At 49.2% G+C, this 21,039-nt stretch overlaps 1 protein-coding gene across 17 annotated transcripts in view; it reads right to left on the bottom strand.

Annotated features, from left to right (window-relative positions):
* MTMR3 (myotubularin related protein 3) overlaps window positions 1-21,039 on the bottom strand; it is a 1,335,997-nt gene that overhangs the window by 790,597 nt on the left and 524,361 nt on the right. For all 17 annotated transcript variants that reach the window (XM_078667211.1, XM_078667215.1, XM_078667214.1 and 14 more), the window contains one exon: window positions 9,909-10,075. In XM_078667211.1, coding sequence (XP_078523337.1) covers window positions 9,909-10,075 — 167 coding nt within the window. The remainder of the gene's footprint in view (window positions 1-9,908; window positions 10,076-21,039) is intronic.

Genomic DNA, 21,039 nt, shown 5'->3' with positions numbered 1-21,039 from the left:
TTGAAGTGGAAATGTGGAAGGTGTTTGACAATATCCACCACGCACTGGCCTGAAGAGAGTGTCTGCAATGTGGTAAAAAAGCTCAAAATTCTGGCTGGGAAGCAGAGATATAGAGCAAGGCCTGTCTTTGTAGGACGACGCTGGAATGAAGTCCCGGGCAGCTGTGTCTGAGGCATCTGGGGCACAGCGAATACTGATGTTCGATATCGGCTTGCCCTCAGAGACTATTTCATGTCTGCTCTACCTGTGATCCTCTGGGAGGTATTGAAGGAGCGCCTCCATATCATCCCAGTGTGCATGGTCATACCTTGAAAGAAGGCCGATTGAGCTGGTGATATGCTATTAGTTGGCCGATTGAAAAGCCACATTTTTCCCTCCACATTTATGTGCTTAACACCTTGGATGCTTATGATGAGCCCAGCTCGTCATGAGGCACAGTGGAGCTGTGCTCATGATGAGCTGGGCTCGTCATAATGGCCGCGGCACTCTCTACCGTGCGGCGAATTCCACGCCTGTGCAGCGTTCTACGGGAGTGGGCGGAGTCATGACGAGTCCAGCTCGTCATGAGCACAGCTCCACTGTGCCTCATGACGAGCTCGTCATGAGCACCGCAACACCGTGCGCGCCCCCCGCACCGCGGGGGAATTACCCCAGAGGCGAAGGGGTTAATCTCTTTCTCAGGTGGCGGGAAATCCCCGCTGGCCTGGGAGATGGCTCGCTTAGGAGCTGTAGTCACCACCAGAGATTCCGGTGGGAGCCAGCCACAAATGTAAGTGGGCCAGTAGGGGAGGCTTTATCAATAGCCCTATGTGAGAAAGTACCATCTTTCTTGCATGGTATGCCCCCACTTTTTGCTGAATTGCTGATGTGCATTGACTGAGTGTGCCCTAGGCTCCTGTCAATTAGGTGCCCAGGGCCTGTGTTCCTTCCCTAAAACTGTGTTGAAACTGAAACCCAATTGGCATCCCTGGCCCCGTGTCAGCCCCTGGTAAATGGTACGGTACCCAGGGCATTGTGACCAGAGGAGACACCCAAGGGCTGCAACACTTATTGTGCCACCCTTAAGGGCCCTGTACCCTGACACCCACACACTGCCTTTGCAGGCCGAATGTCTAGGGGCAGACTTAAACAAATCCTTGTGTGCCATGACCACAAGCTCACTGCCCTGGCATCCATCAGTCACCCCCCAGCTGGGTTCCCTATGCCAGTGGTGTGGGCACAGGTGCATGAGCCCTGTGCCCCTACAGTATACAGGACCATTCCTGGGCACTGTAAGTTCAGTGCTGACATTAAAAGTATATGGTGCTGGGAGGTTGTCATTACGAACTCCACAGCACCATGATGGCTTCACTGAAAACGGAGAAGTTTGATATCAAACTTCTCAGCACATTAAACCCACACTGATGCCAGTGTGGGATTTAATGCAAAATGCACAACAGAGGGCATCTTAGAGATGCCCCCTGAAACCTAACCAACTCCCAGTGTCCTGACTGCATGGCTACCGAGGCTGCCACCACCAGACATGTTTCTGGACCTCTGGGTCGAGAGCCTGCCGCTCTCGGGGGCCTGAAACAATGCACATCCTGGAACGAGGTGCCAAGCCTCCTCCCCCAGGATGGACAGGGGAAGCTTCAAAGGCCTGCCGCCTTTGTGAGCTTCTCCAGGCCACTTGCTGTACTCAGCAACTGGCCCCCACCGGTTCTGACCCCCACTCTGGCAGGAAGAACGGCGAGAAACCCTAAATGAGGAAAGGGGGTGTGCCAGCCTATGCCAACTCCACCCCTCAGGTTGGAGAGGCGAGGTGAAGCACAAGTCCGGGCTCCGGCCATGTTGAGGATGGGGAGCCCTGCCCAATCAGAGTTAGGCTCCTGCCCCCCTCACACAGGAGAGGAGCAGGCTAGGGGGTGTACTCACCCCAGGACAGGGCCCTGCCCTTGCCCTACCTGTAACGCCCCTAAATGTAGTATTTAGGGGCACCCTGAATCTTCCTTCCTCAGATCCTGATTGCAACAAGAAGAAAAACAAGATACAAGAAGACCTGCCGTGCAGCTGCTAACAAGAGGACGACACCAACTGACTTGGCCCCAGAACCCTACCGGACTGTTGATCCTTGAACCTGCTCCTGCGAAACTCCGGCGTCTCCTGCTGACAGCAACCTCGAAAACCCCGGAGGACCTGCCAGCCTTGAACCTCTAAAAAGACTGGGACTCCCACGAGCAGTGGTTCTGCTCAAACAGCAATACCCCTGGTGCCAACCAGGAACCGCAAATCCACCCCACTCTGCACCCGCTGAGCACGGCCTGTGCCTGAGTGATCCAAGACCACGAGGACGTCCCCCGGAGACTGTGACCCGGAGTCCAGTGCCCAAAGACCGTCCTCGACGAACCAGACGAAGCCTGCAGCCTCAGAACAAGGGACCCCTCCAACAGCAACCAGCTGAGGATAAGATTTCCCGACACCAAAAGACACTCCTGCAACAGGCTCCCTGCGGCCCTCTGTGCCTTCCTTTGGGGTACCTACCTCTTCTCCAGATCCCAACTTAACTCTCGAAGTGGTGGTCGCACCTGAAGAATCACCGTCCCAGAGTCTGCAGCCTTTGTTCATTTTTTAACTTTCCAATTGATTAACATTGAGTGCCCGATGGCTCAAAAGCACCCTGCACCCAGCCGCCCGAGTGCCGCTGTAAGTGCAGCAACTACACTACTTTACTTCCCCACTTGCCCTGAGTAAGTGACCAGGAGCCCAGCTCCCACAGCCGCGTGGACTGCTTGCTTGTAGCCACCAACCGAAGGCCCCCTACTCTCTATAGGATTGAATTGGGCCTACTCTCTCTGCACCCTACTGCCCCTGTGCCACTGAGGGTGCAACAACTGTACCTTTCCGACCCTGGGATACCCCGCTACCACTTGAGAGTAAGGTTATATCTAACTTTAGCCTCTGTCATACCTCTGGGGACTGTGGACTCTGTGCACACTGTACCTTACTTTGGTCCAGTATATACAGAGCCACTTTCTTACACCCTAGCAATGAGTTGCTGACAGGAGGTGGTTCATCCGGAGGGGAAGGACGGGCAGGATATATGTCAGGGTTTGTGTCTCCCAGTGGGTCTGCGCAATAGGAGCCCCATGGATCAACTTGGGGACGGATGTCAAATGCGTCGTCCCCTCCCCCATGCCCACTCATGTCAGAGTGAGGAGACCCCGGAGATTTGATGTTAAGGGGCTCCCGTGGAGAAACAGGTGGGGAAGGTGAAGGCTGAGGAACAGGGTGAGGCAATGGTTGTGCGTGGGGTAAACGGCTGGTAGCCTTATTGACCTTTTTGTGTAGCTTTGGTGGAATCGTAATGTCCAAGGTTACCTCGAACAACAGCCGACATTTCGAGGGTGGAACAGCAGTAGACCCATAAGGGCATGCAAGGATCCAGCCTGTATGCGGGTGAATGAACAGTGTTGATCTCCTCCTGTAGTTTGTGGAGAATCCGTTCGACCCCGCCGCGTCATTATTGCTGGTCAATGCTGAAGTCTTCGCCTCACAGGGTGGCTTTAGTTTCAGTGACGAGGTTCTGGTGGGCGCCGAAGCAGATGTGGTTGGCACCGAGAGTCAGCTCGGTGTCGGAGTAGCCAGTGGAGAAGCAGAGGGTCTCAAAGATTCCTTCGGCGCCAAACCAGAGCTGGGCGGACCATCCAAAGTGGTTTGTCGTGCCGACGGCAGTGAAGCTCCAAAGGCCTGTCTGTGGTGATCTAGGTTGGCAGTGCGCATTTTGGCAGAGCGCTGCTCGGACTGAGATCAGTGTCAAGGGGGAGGGTGCGCTATAGTTCTAGACTGCAGGGTGGTCTAAAGATCCTCGATCTCCAGATCGGAGCCAGAGCTTTCATTGTGGGAGAAAGCCTCTTGATCTGCAGCCGACAGTTGTGGATGATGTTCCCCCTTGATGTCATTGGTACTGAGGAGGTCTGGGGTGTCATCGCCACTCACATGCGACATCTTGTGTTGACGTGCCCAGCGGTTGTGAAGAGTCTTCTAGGAATGGAAGTAGCGCCAAGCATCACATGCGGCTTTGTGGTGTTCGGGCGATGGGCACAAATTTCAGACATGATGAAGATCAGTCCGAGGATATTTCATGAGGCAGCAATGACAATATAGGAACGCCATCCATTCCATGACTGTCGAGGCATGGTGGAGACACACAACCAACAGCTACACAAACATTACGCTATTATGTTGCAGAGCTTCAATTAAAATTTTGAGAACATACTATGAATTGCAGATAAGGACTAGACATATTAAATATTTTCAAATACATTGTGATATACAGTCATTTCATTTTTAAAACTTTAATAATGTAACTTTATTTCAGTCTATGCTCTGGAGTGCCCATACAAACATGCAGATAATAGTTTGATTATTTTTTTAAGTTGTTACTTTATGTTGTTTGTAAGTTAGTAACATAAAAGTGTACATTTTAACTACCCATAGGCACATTTCTAGCATATGAAAATGTAAATTGCAACAACAGATAGTTCTTTTGAATACGAGGGATAGGATTAGACTGTTCCTACTGGAACAGGATCAAGGCAGATTAGAAATATGGTTGGGACCAAACTGAGGTGGAATGGAGGGCAAAAGAACAAGGATTGTAATGGTACCCTGAGCAATTGCCAGTGGTTAGACTGATTGCATGCATTCCGCCAGTCTCCTTCTGTATGTCTGATGCAACGCTGTCACCACAGGGATGTCAGACGTGTGTCATGCTCACTGAGCCACTGGAACCAAGCTACACCAGATTGAAGAACCCCAATTAGGGTGAAACTGGTGATGGGTTGCTTCTGCTCTGGTACAGGGAGCACCTGCCCTAGCAGTTCGGGTCTGACTGTTCCTATTGGACCAGGGTCAAGAATGATTTGTATGTGGCTCAGTCCAAACTGAGGTGGCGTGGTGAGAAAAAGCATTCAAAGAACAAAAGAGGGATCAAGGGTGTGCGTTTAAACCAAACTATAGGTTATACACCCCAAGAAGTTTAAGCAACGGAAGACAAACAAAAGAGGTGGGGAAAGGTTAGTGAGGGGACAAATACCCGTTTAGTATGAAAAACCCTCACTCACCTGTGGCAGCAGCAAAAAAATTAGGAAGAGGTTGTTAATGATTGATCTAGCCAATAGTTTCATCAGAATACCCTGGTTAAGAATTTAGCGACGAACGACCCGAGGTCTGGTATCTAAGTGTGTTATGATCCAGCCAGGCCGTCCCAACTTGAATATCTAGTCACTAACATTATTGCCAATAAAACTTTCACCCGAGTCAAGCGCTCATCAGGGTATGTGCCTAATTCAAACCCTCAGTTACCAAAAACGGAACTAAAGGCCTCACGCAGCCTTTTTAAGAGAGCGTGATATACGAATGAAGCTTCCATACTCAAAGGGTAAATCTGACCAATAACGTGTTCCCCAGTCACCCGAGTTATAGGGGTAAAAGGTAAGGTGGCTCCCCGCCCCCGTTTTGCCCACACTTGTTAATGGACTAACGCGGCTCTGTGGTTTAGTGATTATATGGTAAAAGTTCCCACCAGTAGCTCTCCCATTAAACAGCCATCGTCTGGTGCATTTTCGCACGATTGTGCTCTGCCTTAAGTATGTTGCCCCTTGTTATATCCACCCGCCTATTCTATTTTAGGCGGGTGGATATAACAAGGGGCAACATACTGAAGACAGAGCACAATCGTGCGAAAATGCACCAGACGATGGCTATTTAATGGGAGAGCTACAGGGGATTTCCCGGTGGGAACTTTTAGATCAACCGTTAACAACCTCTTCCTAATTTTTTGCTGCTGCCACAGCAAAATACCTGACGTGAAGAACTAAACCCCCGTCGTGAGCCCACGGGAGCGGGACTTTACGCTGTGACATGTAAGATTTCCAGAGCAATTAACACACCCCTTTTTTCCATACTACGGTGGCTGCACCTCTTTCGGGATGCGGTAAATACTCGGCTGAGTATTTAGGGGCACACACTGTCTGACTACATGAAACTAGTTGACAGGTCCATAACTTTAAGGAGCACTGCCCTAGCAATCACTAAAATAAGTGTCTTTTTGAATGCATGCTCAATTAAGTATCTGTGCATGCCACACTACGCAGTTTTGCGCCATTGATAATTACAAGAATTTGAATTCACTGTAGCCACAAAGATAGCACATTGTGGTTTTGTTAAAGGTGGAGGATGGTACAGCAACAACCCACGATATTTAGAGTAAGTGTGTGTCTGCATTTACCACGTGGGAAACAATAGACTGATGTTGCTACGCGCCGTATTTTCCCTTTCTTTTATTCACAGGGTATTTGACGCTGGGGAAATTCCAGGACGGTCCACCAAACCGTGAGTCTGGTTCATTGACTAACCATACCCCGAGGTTAGGATACACCTTAGCGTGTGTATACCGCCCGGGGTACTTACTGGTCCTGATGAAAGCTCGGCTGACATAGCCAATTTGAGCAGAAACATGTCGACCAACACTTTCACATTAAGGACACTATTGGTTCAAACTTATAACCATTTGGCGTCTGCTACACTGTTTTTAACAAAGGCAATCTGGTCCCTAAATTTAAACAAAAATCGAGACACAGACTGCTTTCTTTTAACATCACGTAAACCCTTTTTTTGCACCATTCACAAACACAACAAGCATTTGCAATGCAATAGATCTCGCAGCATTAAAGTTTGAGTTATTGGCATTGTATATGACAATGTGTTGCATAAATTTTTTAGCAAAGTCTGTATTGGTGTATAAAGATGATTTGCAAGATGATAGCTGCTGCAAAATATTAAGCAATGTTGGCAATAATATTATATTATAATAATATTGTAAGTTACTGTTGTACTTATAAGCATTTTGGTAGCGCATACTGATGTTATGGTGCCCCTGAGTGATGCTGTGGTGGTGCCGAGTGATGCTGTGGTGATAGGATAGATAGTGAGGGCGTTAGATAGATAGAGGGAGGGCGAAAGATAGAGGGAGGGCGAGAGATAGATAGAGGGAGGGCGAGAGATAGATAGAGGGAGGGCGAAAGATAGATAGAGGGAGGGCGAGAGAGAGATAGAGGGAGGCCGAGAGAGAGATAGAGGGAGGGCGAGAGAGAGATAGAGCAGGACAGATAATTCATCAATAAAAAGGGCGGAAGGGCAGTCTTATACAGTTAGTAATCTCAAGGTGTCACCACAGGACCTACAGTTCTTTCAATTATCGTACTGTTAACACTAAACAAAGGCAACATACTTTTGTATGGTCAACCAAATCATGAAAGTCTATGCCAACAGCGCTAGTCCGTGGGAGCACAGCGCTCCTTCCAGGGGCAGGGCGAGGCAGGGGGGTGTGGCACGGTCTGTGGCAGTCACACGAGGTGCCCTCCGAGACAGGGGGCTGCTTCTGACGAGCACCCGCTGCCGAGGGGGCGCATGCAGCTCCCAGGTCTGAACTCAGTCAGAGCCAACTCACCTTTCATCCTTTTGTCAAGGATGAAATGAGTGCCGCTAAAAATAATTTATACTTCATTGTGTCCAATTCCTGCATCAAATCCATCGTGTTATCTCCCTGAGGCGCCTACATGCGCTGAAGTGCTGCAGTGTGCACTATGGAGCGCGATATCCATTTATATATCACACTGCGTTAGGGAGTTGCACGAGGATGAAGATGGAACGACGCCTGTGAGTTCAACAAACTTTTTCCGGATAGAATCGACTGAGTGTCAAAGTTTGAGATGCTTTACTGAGGTGCTGCCAGGATGGGGAGGGGTGCAAACAACACCCCCCCCACTTCACTAACAGTGGGGTGGACGTGCGCTCCAAAGTATGTGTGCGGCCCCGACCCCCTTCTATCGTGAGAATAATAATCTGATCACTCGCTCGTGGGTTCACAAATTAATGTGTCCATTGCACTTCTGTTGTTCCTAACAAAATATGGCTCATGTTATCCTGACAATAATTGTAAAGCAGTAAAACATAGGAGAATGTTTTCAGCGGGGAGTCGAGCAAACCCGACTTCCAATCCGGGCTTTCCCTGTATACAAAAAGGTGTGTTCCTGGGCAAATTGCTTTTATGTACGGGCTTCATCTGCAGCAATTGAGAGTGTTTAGAAACAAAGCTGGATCGACTGTTGAGCGCTGTTTGTAACAAAAGCAGACCATTAGCTCATCGCATAGAAGCACAGTTACTTCAAACAAGGAAGGCAAACAGGCGCTGAAATGTCCAGTCGGGATTAAATAGCCCACGCGAAAGACTTTTTTTGGTTTATTTGGTAGGGAATTTATAAGCGTTTGGATAGCACAGAGGAGCAATTTATTAACTCCCACGGTGTACATTATATCCGCCGTCTTTTTAAATTGTGCACTGAATATGGAGCACTGTATTTACACACATTGCAGTGTTATTGCAGAAATTGGTTCATTTCATAAAAAATCCATGTGTTCAGTAAAGCGCCACTTGCCAGCGAGGCTGCTTTCGAGCGCTGAAGTGTTCTGACACAAGTTACGCAGCATACACCACATACCCAAGGTGGGCATGGTGCAATACTGCTTGGCGGGCATACGCCTTCTGGTGCACAGGATTTACATTCTTAAGGTGTATTTGTTTACGAGGGACGGTAGTTCGCAGCGCCTAGCAGCACTTTCGGCGCTATCGGCACATGCAGTGGGTTTGAAGAAGTGCCTTTGCCTGCTAGCCCCGAACTAGTCATAATAGGTGCAATAGTGCAATGCCCGCAGCAAGCAGTGGGTGCTGGTGAGGTGCAGCGATGGGCATGCCTGGCATAGCCGTGCAGTGATGCAGCCTGCAGTGAAAGGTCACCACGAGCGCAGTGTGCCAGCCAAGTGCGTGCGTCCACGGGTACAGCGCCCGCCACAGACTTCACAGCCTCTGGGCACAGGCTGGGAACAGAAGCGGCGTGGGAGACTGATTTCTAATCACACCTTCCTCATTTTACTTTATCGTGCGATCTTAACCACTTTCATTTCCGGTCACCAGTTTGCCTCTGAAGTGCTTAAAGAGTGCTCAGAAATCCGTTAATTACATACCAAAAATCAGCACTATATAAAACAGACATGACAACCCTCAAGCCGCAGCTCTAAACTTCTTTACGAGGCGAGGGTTGAAGACAGACACGGACAGCTCTCTGTCTAAGGCAGCGCTCGAAACCATTGCCAGCCTGTCTCCCACACGCAGGACGCCTGCATGTTTATCAGCGCCCCTCTGCTAACTCCCCCGGCATTCGAGAGAGGCGTGCGACGCGATCCGCTCCTTTCTGCCATGCTGTCGGCAGAAGTTCACGCGCGCAACGTTATCCTATGGGACAACGCTGCGCGCGCGGCCAGGTCTTGTCTCCACATTCCTGCTCGTTGTCGGCTGAGACGACAGCTATAGTTCTCTGGCGAGAACGCGCTTCGCGCGTTACTAGCCGAGACCTAAAAACCAGCTCCGCTGTAACATCAGGCGTTGAAGCACACTGGGCAGACATTTGGTCTACCCGGTGGGAACCCTATGATGAAGCATGTCACGGACCAGGTCGGTGAGTGAGGGTTCTTCATACTAAACTGTTAATTGTCTCCTCACTAACCTTTCCCCACCTCTTTTGTTTGTCTTCCGTTGCTTAAACTTCTTGGGGTGTATAACCTATAGTTTGGCTTAAACGCACACCCTTGATCACTCTTTTGTTGTTTGAATGCTGTTAGTAGGGGTTGAAGAGTGATTCTCTACCCTCACTCTCGCTTTGTTTACGCATGGTGAGAAAAAGAACAATTGGTTGCAATCATTCTTTCCGTTACTTATTGTGTTTCTCACATCTCAATTGTGACCTGCTCACTTTTAGGGGCACTACTTAAGGAAAACAATCTGGCAAATATGCTGCAAGACAGGCACTCACCTGGCCGGCAGAGATCTCCATGCTGTTCTTTCTCACTGGCATACACCTCCATGCACCATGCATGGTAAGCAAAGGAGAACAAGTCTTCAATCTTGGATGGAGGTCGTACAGTGTTGTTCAAGCGCTTTAGCCACTCCTGGCATTGCTCAAAGGTGAAGCATTGACATCTGCACAGGAGACCAAACACACAGGACTGTGATCAACACACAAAGCAGGCTACACCTCAACTGCACATGCCCTAAATATTACCAAACTACAGTGCTGTTGAATTAGACTAATACAAACACAAACCACTGGCAACACAGGTGTGACCCAGCCTTGGTAAACCTACAAAAGATAATAATCATAAGCATTGAATATTGAAAACATATTATAAAATGAAATACCCAAAGGCTTATAATGCAGATAAGATAGGAGCAAGACAATCAGATGGTAACATAATAATACAACTCTAATAAAAGCTTTGCACTGAAAATCGAACTTGTAATCCCAGTAGTCAATTATGGGTATATGCCTTTGTACACGATATCAGACATCTTATAGAGAAATTTTAGGTTTTTACATACTGCTAACTAAACATGCACTTTTAAAGGCCGAATTCCATATTGAAAATTAATTATTTTCTGGTATTTATCAATAAACTGACTAAAGTCCTTCTAGGCAAAACTAATCTTTACTCCACCAAGGGTAAAGCAGCCTTTGCTGCTCTGAAGAGAAAAATCCACAACTGCTGTGAACCATTGTAGTAGCACAGAGTTGAGCTTCAAACCAGATGTTGTGGCAAAACAAACATGAGAGTGCTATTTGTATACCTATTTCTTTCCCCTATATAACATTTTTACCATCCTACTGGACTTGAGCTTGGTACTCTATTAGGAGTATCAAAGATGGCACTGTGTTGAAGAAGAGACATGTTATTTTCATCTGACCTTCACCATCCTAATATTCATAAAGAACACTTTAGCCACCACATGAAACAGGGAGCATAGATAGCTGGCACTGTAAAACACCATGGGAACTTACAGCTTATAACTGCACAATTTCCTGCTTTTTTTCTTCCTTTAAGAAGAATGAAAAAGCTTTTTGGCTAAAAGGCTGTCCAGAAAAAACTATCTCAATTTAATTTCATTCCCATGCACACATGTATGTTTTGCTATGTTTGTGTATTCAACAAAGGTTCTAAGATTGAGAACTCGTACCTCCTACAAAAGAGTACAACAAAAGCGTTTATAAAAAATAAAACGCAGACCCTTGACTTTAATTCATAATATTAAACTAAGTAAAAGAAAATTCAAAATTACTCCAAAAATATTTTATCATCAATTCCTTCAATTTATTTAGGATTCTGACATAGCACTAGATTACTTAAATGTCAGTAAATTCAGACAACTACAGCGATGGAATGGTAGTTGCCTTAAGTAACAAAGTCTTGACATAACTGAAAGAGCAGATGGCAGGAAATCTGGCAAAGTATTTTATACTGCAAAATAATAACTAACACCAGGCACAAGTGCACCTTACCTATGCTCTATCTATACTGCAGTTCTGACTGTCTCTCAACTGCTCTAGGGATGTCACCCTGCACCCACTTTAAGCCTTCTGAATGTTGCAACATGCAGCCATGTTGATCGTTTGGGATTCCTCAACAGATTTTTGCTTCATGCTCAATCAAACCGGGGGGGGGGGGGGCATCCCCCAAATACAGTGTTGGATTTGTGCCAGTCCTTCTAGCCTTGTTAACATTGTTGAATAGTGTGTTCTCCATCGAAGTACAATATCCTAATTTTCACAGAAATTATTTAGGGGCCTTCAGCTGTATCACAGCCATTCCTGCACAATACATTACCACTCTTTACTTCGATGTACACAAACCATAAACATTATTTTTTGTGGCGGAGGAACATGAAATGGAGGGTTTAGGGAGCTTGGGAGGCAGTCAATAACACTTATTTTAGCTAATTTACAGTGCCTTTACACCCTAAGGTGTTATGATGTTATGCAGGAAGCTATTACAGTGAATCCCTGGAGATCAAGGAGAACTTGTAAGTAATAACATGCTAGTGCTCCAATCTCCCAGTATCAGAATGGCATAATCTCAGCAATATGGAAAGCTAGCTAATGGAGGATAATGTTAATACTGGAAAATACAATATCAATGCACATCATGGTATGTGAATGTATAATAATGACCTCACATTACCTTTGTTAAATTCACCAGATATGACCTCCCCCTCAACCCAGAGTCAGAAGTACGTGGTCAGGCAGGCCCTGGGACCCAGGCCTGAAGCAACTGATAGGCAGATCGCAGGTGGGGTGACATGTAACCCGTAGACAAATGTGCAAATAGGCGCTGTGTAGTTTCCACTAATCAGTAGGAGCTGAGCGGTGTAGACGACCTAAACTAAGGATGGTGCCAGACTGATTCCATGCATCCACGTAGGATATGTTGCCTCTTGGACCAGCTAGCTCGCAGTGCCACCGTTAGCCCCCCTAAACCTGAACAGGGAGCGGACAGTTCTGGCAACCACTGAACATGACAACTCTGTCTGTGGGTCCTACATGTATACACCGATATAAAAGTTCTTTTGCGTTGGTGAAGATACGTACGATAATGCAAAGATATGTATTAATGTATATACACATTTCCATCTTGATGACACAGAATATCTACGTGCTTCATAAAAATTGTATATACCCACCAATAAATTGCGGTCGAATATGAAAAATTGGACAAATGGAGGTTGAGTCTTAAGATGAATGTATAGAATGACAATACCACGCAGATATAATATCAGCTCCATATATGAGTGTGATTTGAGGTCTGACTGAATGTGCATATACATATTGAGAAGACGAGCGTTGCTCGCTGGGACCAATTTCAGAAATATTGAGTGTTGTCAGGTTGCTTGCACGAGAGTTGTCAATAAAGCTTTAATAAAGTTTTGTTGTGGGCATATACAAATTTGGAAGACGATCTCAAAGGTATGGAGATTGGTTACACTTTTTGTTTTTACGATTGTTTTTGATAAAGTATTTCCCACAGAAAAGCTCTGTGATGAGAAAAACGCTGACACGCAAGATCTCACGATATTGAGTAAGGATTGCGCATCTCTTTAGAGCCCTAATGTGTAATAGCCCAATTCAAGATGGCCGCTAACAACGCGAGACTGAAACAGCCAATCAGGGCCGGCTTTTTCGCTCGCGTCATGGTGTAAATGAACGGCTGGGAGCCGTGATCGTTACACGGGTCGAGTGAATGCCGGCAGGTCTCCTACTATCGGTAAGGTGGAAGGGGGGGTCTAAAATAGCTGTGGATTTCAGAACAGAGGAGGAAGAAGAGTGGAAAGTAAGATATGCTTATAATCTAAGAAACATTTCGATGGTGTCTCTTTGCAGTTAAAAATACGGAGGGGACGACCGACAACTCACAGAAGGAGTTAGTCTTTACGTGTTTTTAGTACCTCTCGGCCGGTATGAGAGACAGCTGCCGTTAGAGGGTAAATATCGAAAAATAGCTGTATAGAGCGTTTCTGCGTAGCGGAGTGTAGTAACATACCCACATGGCAAGGTATTGAACCTGAATTTGTTTTATTATTTTTTGACAGTTGTGAAGCCCCGGTGTCCAAAGCAGTGGCTTAAAAAACTGTATGCCCTGAAGAAATTGCCAGATGAATACTATGGCAATGAAAGATGTCGGCAAGTGGAACATGGCTGTATAAGTAGTAGCCATATTCACTTTTTTAATTTATGCAATCAGCACGAAAGAACAAGAATAAAATGTGTGTGTCCGTGCTGTATGCATATGTTTTATGTTGTGTGACAGTAATTCGTGTGTTTGTTTTTTCCACTGCACTTACTTTTGTAAACATATATTTGTTGTTACTTGGACACTTTTCTTTGAGCTTGATGGCACCAATGATGATAACAGGGCTATCCTGGTGAGTACCTGTCAGGTGTCCCACTGGTGGTGCGCCCGTGAGGTGCCATTTCGCTTTCACACATTTTTTTCACAGTGGTATATGGTTTCACATCTGTCTGTTTTAAAGGGACGGGCTTTTTTAAATTGGGCACGAGATTGATATACCCCCTACCCCATAATCATTAAAAGAGGGAAGGTAGTTGTAATTGACTGTAACGTGTGGTATATCATTTCTAAACAGTTTAAGAGAAGAGTGCCTGTGACCTAGGTCATAATTGGCTTTGTGACTTGATTAGTGGAGGGCGACCTAGGTCCTGAATTCCGTCTTTGCTCTTTGTTGTTGCTCGTAGCGGGGCACCTGTGCAAGCTCCTAGAGAAGGAGGTACAGACTTGCCTGAGGGCAGAGTGCCCCCGTTCCGCCCTACCGGGCAAGGTGGCGACATCACCAGAGGTTGACCCAAAAATGGCCACTTTCCTTCAATAGTATGTCCGGGACCCAAAAAAGGGGATAGCAGGTCATGGAAATCCTATCAGGATAAGTTACTAGACATATCAGGCCCCATTAAGAAGATCTTGGTGTTTGCGTAAGAGGCCAAACTGACAGGTACCCCCCTTTCCCCAGGAAAAGTCTTGAACTGAGCGCAACACGCAATAGTCTTCTTGGGCATTGCTAATTGCACCCTCTCTACAGAGAGGTAATGCTCCTTTCTAAAAAAAATGGACCCCAAACAGGGGATTTAGCCTTTTCCAAGGCAGGCACAGTAGCTCAAGACAGTCTCTTCAGGGACCCGTTCATTAAAGAGCTGGCAAACAAGTTATTTACCTTCGGTAACAATAAATCTGTAAGAAACATTAGTTCGGTATGGACTCCATACCTTAGAATTACCCCCAGGCGTCAGACTGGATCCGGAAAGGTTTCGTCAGCAGTATCCCTGCGCGTTGGTAGGCGTCGTTGTGCGGCTCCGCGTAAATCGTTAGCGTCGTAGTCGCCGAGAGGACGTAGTCGGAGATACTTACACGCGTCCATGGGCGCTGACGTCAGTTCTGTACATGACTTTCCGCGCCAGGAACGCAGAGCCATGCAAGATACTGACCACTGGTGCATTGAAACTAGGGCCCTGAAAGGGATAACCTTAACCCTAGAAATCAGTTCGCAGAATGGGAAGGATGGGTGGGGTGGTAAGGAATCGATCACTAACTAATGTTTCTTACAGGTGTATTGTTACCAAAGGTAAGTAACTTGTTCATCTGAAAGAAACACGTTAGTGATAGATCCTTACTTTAGAATAGATACCCCAGCAATACCAACCCAGGTGGTGGGTCTGCGAACCAAGATCACACCAGAAAGTCACGGAGAACAGAACGGCCAAAGAAGCTGTCTCTCCGGACTTGACAATCAAGGCAATAATGCTTAGTAAAAGTGTGTAGCGAGACCCACGTGGCTGCCTGACAGATGTCTTGGAGGCGGACAACACGTCCCAATGCAGTAGTAGCTGCCATCGCCCTGGTAGAATGGAAGTGCAACCCCACCAGAGGTTCCTTTTTAGCCAGAGAATAACATGCCTTGATACACAAGACGACCCAGCGGGAGATAGTCCTCTGTGAACATCCCGGTCTTTCTTAGCACCCACGTAGCCAACAAAGAGCTGGTCATCCACCCGGAACGGTTGTGTGCGATTTAGGTAGAATGAGAGCGCACGTTTTGGGTCCAGACGGTGGAGCCTCTCTTCCTCTCTGGAAGGGTGCAGAGGCAGAAAGAAAGTGGGCAAGATGATTGTTTGCCCGATGTAGAAGGCAGTGACAACCTTTGGCAAGAAGGAAGGGCGAGTGCGAAGCACAACCTTATCCGGATGAACCGACAGAAAGGGAGGCTTACAGGAAAGAGCCTGGAGCTCACTCACACACCTAACGGAGGTGATGGCAACCAGGAAGCAGGCTTCAAAGTCAGTAAACAAAGAGGATAGTTGTGAAGTGGTTCAAAAGGAGCGCACATCAAATAAGTAAGAACTAGATTCAAGTCCCACTGCGGCATAACAGACGGAATAGGAGGGAAAAGGTGTGTATTGCCTTTGAGAAATCCATTTACTACAGGGGACTTGAGAAGAGAGGGCTGATCAGGGAGCCTGAGAAAGGCTGAAATTGCAGAGAGATAGCCCTTAATAGTGCCCAGAGCAGAGCCCTGCTGGGCCAGAGAAAGAAGGAACAAAATGACTTGTGAAAGAAGGACAGAAAGGGGATCCACAGACTTGTGCACCATGCCACAAATTTGTTCCACCTGCAGGCGTATACCGATTTAGTGGAGGGACGCCCGGCTGCCAGAATGATATCACAGACTTCAGGAGGCAAGTCAAACGGAATCAACTGTCGCTGCTCAGCCTCCACACATGTAGGTGGAGGCTGGACAGGTTCGGGTGGAGTACCGTCCCATGCTGCTGCGAAAGAAGTTCCTCCCGAAGAGGCAGTCAGATCGGGGAATACATGCTCATACTGAGTAGCTCCGGATACCAAACTCTTCGAGCCCAGTCCGGGGCCACAAGAATAACTTGGGCCCTGTCGCACCTGATGATCTTCAGCACTCTGGGTAGAAGTGGTATAGCCGGAAAGGTGTACAATAGACCGCAGCTCCACTCGTGACAAAAAGCGTTGCTGAGTGAGTGCCGCCTTGGAAATCCCAATGAGCAGAAGAGATGACATTGCGCGTTCTCTTCGGTAGCGAATAGCTCTAACCAAGGCTCTCCCCACTGTTGAAAGAGCGCTTGGCGCAACCTCCAAGTGCAGACGCCATTTGTGATCCATCATGCACCTGCGGCTGAGTTTGTCCGCCCTGGTGTTCAAGGAACCTGCCAAGTGTTGACCCGTCAAGGGAATGCCTTGACGTTCCAGCCATGTCCAGAGACGCAGAACCTCCTGACATAGGGTCCACAACCCCACCCTTCCTTGCTTGTTGCAATACCGCATAGCAGTGGTGTTTTCTGTGTACACCTGCACTATTCTCCCCTTGACAGACGGAAGGAATGCCTTCAGTGCAAGTCGGATCGCCCGGAGCTCCAGAAAGTTGATATGGAGCCTGGACACCGCCAGAGACCAGAGGCCTCTGATCTCCGCCTCTCCCATATGGCCTTCCCATCCCAGGAGAGATGCATCCGTCACCACTGTGTGCTTTGGTTTGGTTGGGGAAGGGACAGGGATCTGCCGCTGACCCAATGTTGGTTCATGAGCCACCACTACAACCTCTGAGCAGTGCCCTCCAAGATCTGGACGTGCTCGGACAGGTCCCCTTGATGCAGTGCCCACTGGAACTTCAGGTCCCACTGCAGAGCCTGTATATGCCACCTGGCATGATTGGTCAGCAGGATGCAGCAGCCTCAAGGTCATCCTGACCGAAATGCAGGACAAGGGCCAAAGGATCGGATTCATAGCCCGAATTTCCCGGACTCGCTGTCCGGGAGTATAAACCAGAAACTAGACGGGTGCGACTTTGGCACGTTGATGGAGAACCCCAGCAAATGCAGGAGGTCGGCCGTAGTCTGGAGGTGGGAGACAACTGCCTGGGGCAAGCCCGCCTTCAACAGCCTGTTGTCGAGATGGGGGAAGACTGAAACCCCTGGTCTGTGCAGATGAGCTGCGCCACATCCATCACTTTTGTGAACACCCAAGGGGTGCTGGTAAAGCTGAAAGGGAGCACAGTGCACTAAAAATGATCGTGGCCTACCGTAAACGGAAGGTAACGCCAGTCTGGGATATAAAAATAGGCACCCTGCAAGTTCAACGCTACCATCCAGTCTTGCGGGTCTACAGCAGACCAGACCTGAGCAAGTGTGAGCATCTTGAACTTCTCCTTCCGGAGGAAGCGATAGACGTTCCGAAGGTCTAAGATAGGACGCAGGCCCTTGTCCTTCTTTGGAACAAGGAAATAGTGGGAGTAACAACAACGACCTACCTCAGGCATCGGAACATGCTCGATGGCCCCCTTAGCCAAGAGGGCCGCAACTTCCTGTTGGAGAAGTACCAAGTGATCCCCTGATATGCGGTGGTACTGAGGTGGCATGGCTGGAGGGGTAGTCTTTTAGGGGATGGACTAGTCTCCTCAGACTATCTGCAAAACTCAACTGTCCAAGGTGATGGTGCGCCAGTGAGGGAGGTGATGACGGATCCTGCCACCCACTGGCGTTTGTTGGGCCTGAAACACCGGACTAAGAAGGTTGAAGGCAGTGGCGGCAGGGGAGGTGGTGGACTGACCCGCCCGCTGGCCACATGACCCACGTCTGCGGGTCCCACATCTGCGGCTGTGCTGAGACTGTTGCTGTGAGACAAACGTGTTTGGGCACCCCTTCCTTGGCCACGAAAGGAGAGAAAAGCAGAAGAAGTGTTTGTGGCCGAAAGGCCCAAGGACTTGGCCGTAGCCTGCGAGTCCTTGAAACGCTCCAACGCACTGTCTGCCTTGTTGCCAAAAAGGCGAGTGCCTTTAAAGGGCATCTCCATCTGAGTCTTCTGGACATCCCTGGAAAAGCCAGTTGTCCTCAGCCAGGCATGGCCACGTAGCACCACTGTCGTGGAAATCGCCATGCCCAGCAAGTCGGCAGTGTTTAAGGCCACAACGAATTGTGAACTTGGCTGCATCTCTCCCTTCAGCAATAGCTTGGGAGAGCAACATCCAGGCCTCCTCCGGACACTGAGGCAGCACCTTCGCAACTGTGTCCCACACAGAATGGGAATAACGGCCCAAGAGGCATGCAGTGTTCACAGACCACAGCCCTGAACTGGAATAAGTAAACAGTTTCTTCCCAAACTGCTCCAGTTTCTTGGATTGCCTGTCCGGAGGTGCGGAAGGGAATGTGCTTGGGGACGCAGAGGCTTGGACAACCAAGCTCTCAGGGGTTGGGTGCTGGGAGAGGAAAATGGGGTCGGCCTAGCGTTGGCGTCAGGGCACGTTCTTATCCACAGGAGCCCCTGTGTTGGCCTGGCCCAGGTGCCCAAAAGAACGTCCCAAAGTGTGTCATTAAAGGGCAACAGCGGCTCCATAGAGGAAGACGCTGGCCAGGGGCACTTTTGTCAGGGGGTAAGTCCTGGCTGCCACCATAGGAAGCTCTAGGTGGAGCACCTCGGCTGCTCTACGCAACACCACAGAATATGTACCACCCTCCTCCGTAGCCACAGTAGGAGACAGTGTGCCAGGTTCTGGAGTAAAATCCATGTCACCTCCATCCTCCAATTCCTCTTCCCAGTCCGGGTCTAACTCGCACTGGGCTGCAAGAGGGTCCTCAGACCCCTCCCAGTCCTCCCCTTCCTGCCCAACCTGCCTGACAGGCGGAAAAGAGGGAGGCGGATGGAGAAAGGGATAGAAATACCCCATCTGCATCGATCGACACAGGTCCGGCGCCGTCTCCACGTCGGGGTGGAAACCGGGGACGGTGTCGGCAATGGAGCCGCCGGTGCCGTAGACGTCAATGTCAATGTAGGTCGTGTGAGGCCACCCCACATTGGCTGGGATCCATGCGTGTATCCATGGGGGTCTCGCGGCGTCAAGACAGGAGTCGTCAAGGATGTTGGTGCCGGAGCAGGTCACGAAGAGCGAGGACCCCCAGTCGGACCCGCGCGGCCCGAAGGAGTTCCGGCTGGGCCAAAAAGGAGCTTCATGGCTGACCGGAAGACCTGTAGCTGGACCGAAGTGGCCCACGGACCCGGGAAGGGCGGGAAGGCCATCAGCAACGGCGCAGGCTCTGCCAGAGCCGCGAGGGTGGCACCACCCACACCCTCAGCCATGTCACGCGACAGGCTAGGGGAAGGCAAAGAGCGACAACGCTTCTGAGACATTTTGTGCTTCATCTTACCTGAATCCGAGTGCCAAGACTTCATTGAACGATGGTGATAGCGGCTCCGCAACAGGTCCCTCGACCTCCCACAGGACAGGGACCTTGAACGGCACACAGCAGACTCCCGGGCCTCCCGCAACTTCCGGGACCGCTCCCGCAAAGTTTTCGGAGCTATGGCCCGGCATTCGGGGCATCACTCGGAGTCGTGGTCGCGCCCCAGGCAGTAGAGACACTCACGGTGCGGGCCCGTCAACGACATTGTGCGACAAAAGACAAAAAAAACAGAGAAAAAAGTCCCAAAAAAAACTCCGTCAAAAAGTGACTGGGGGTACCGCTCCCTCCGGATCTGCCCATGCTGGAGCGGAAAAATAAAGTACTAACGTCAGCGCGCATGGGCACGTCTAAGTAGCTCCGACGACACCATCTCCGTGACTAGGACGCCAACTACGTACGCGGAGCCGCACAACAACACCTACCGACGCGCAGGACTATTGCGAACGGACCCAGTCTGATGCCTGGGTGTAATTCTAAGGTAAGGAATCTATCACTAACGGGTAGCCACCTTTACGTCCTTGGACAAGGAGCAGTTCTCCATTAAAAAAGTTTTCCACCTACGGTTTTTGTTGGGGCCTGTTGTGGCAGAGGGCGCTCGACCGGCCGCTTTTATATCCGAAGCCCTCAAAGAGGCGGCAAGAGAGCACAAGAACCAGGGAGACCAGAGTTCTTCCAATCGCATCGAGGCTACAAAGGTCGCGGTGGCTAACAGCCAGAGGCCAACCCCCGGCTGCATCGGGTGAGCCTTTCTCCCTTTACCCATTTAAGGGTGGGCCCCTTGTTGCTTCACCAAGGTCCTCTAACCGGTAGTGGAAACACTAAGGGCCAAGGGCTAACGTCTCATTATTGACTTAGATGACATCCTGCTCCTAGACCAATGCCCCCTTCGCCTCTCGCAGCAATTGCAAGAAGTGGTAGACCTCCTCCAGGACCTGGGGTTTGTAGTCAATGCCAAGAAATCTCTCCTGACCCCATCCAAACAGGTGACCTTCTGGGATTTACCGTATATTTGGTGACCCGCACTCTGAGTCTGCCAGCGAGGAAGATGCCCAAGTTACACAGAGAACTGAGGCAAATGCTAGCTCGCTCCTCCACCTCGTTGACACAGGTAGCCTTTTTTGCTTCTTCAATTCAGGCGATCTTCCCCAGGAACGCGCCACTACAGGGCTTTGCAGCGACTAAAAGCCTCTCACCTGCGCAGAGGTCTGCAGTATTCCCATCAGGTGACCATTACGGAGGAAGTGCGCACGGAGATGAGGTGGTGGTGGTTGGATCATATGGAAGCCTGGAATGGCAGAGCCATCTTTGGCTGCGATCCAGACTATCTTTAACCTTCACATCCGGT

This window comes from Lissotriton helveticus, chromosome 11 (assembly GCF_964261635.1).
Source record: "Lissotriton helveticus chromosome 11, aLisHel1.1, whole genome shotgun sequence".
In the NCBI taxonomy this organism is placed as follows: domain Eukaryota; kingdom Metazoa; phylum Chordata; class Amphibia; order Caudata; family Salamandridae; genus Lissotriton; species Lissotriton helveticus.
The sequence above is the reverse complement of the archived record's forward strand: the minus strand, read 5'-3'. Positions and strand labels throughout refer to the sequence as shown.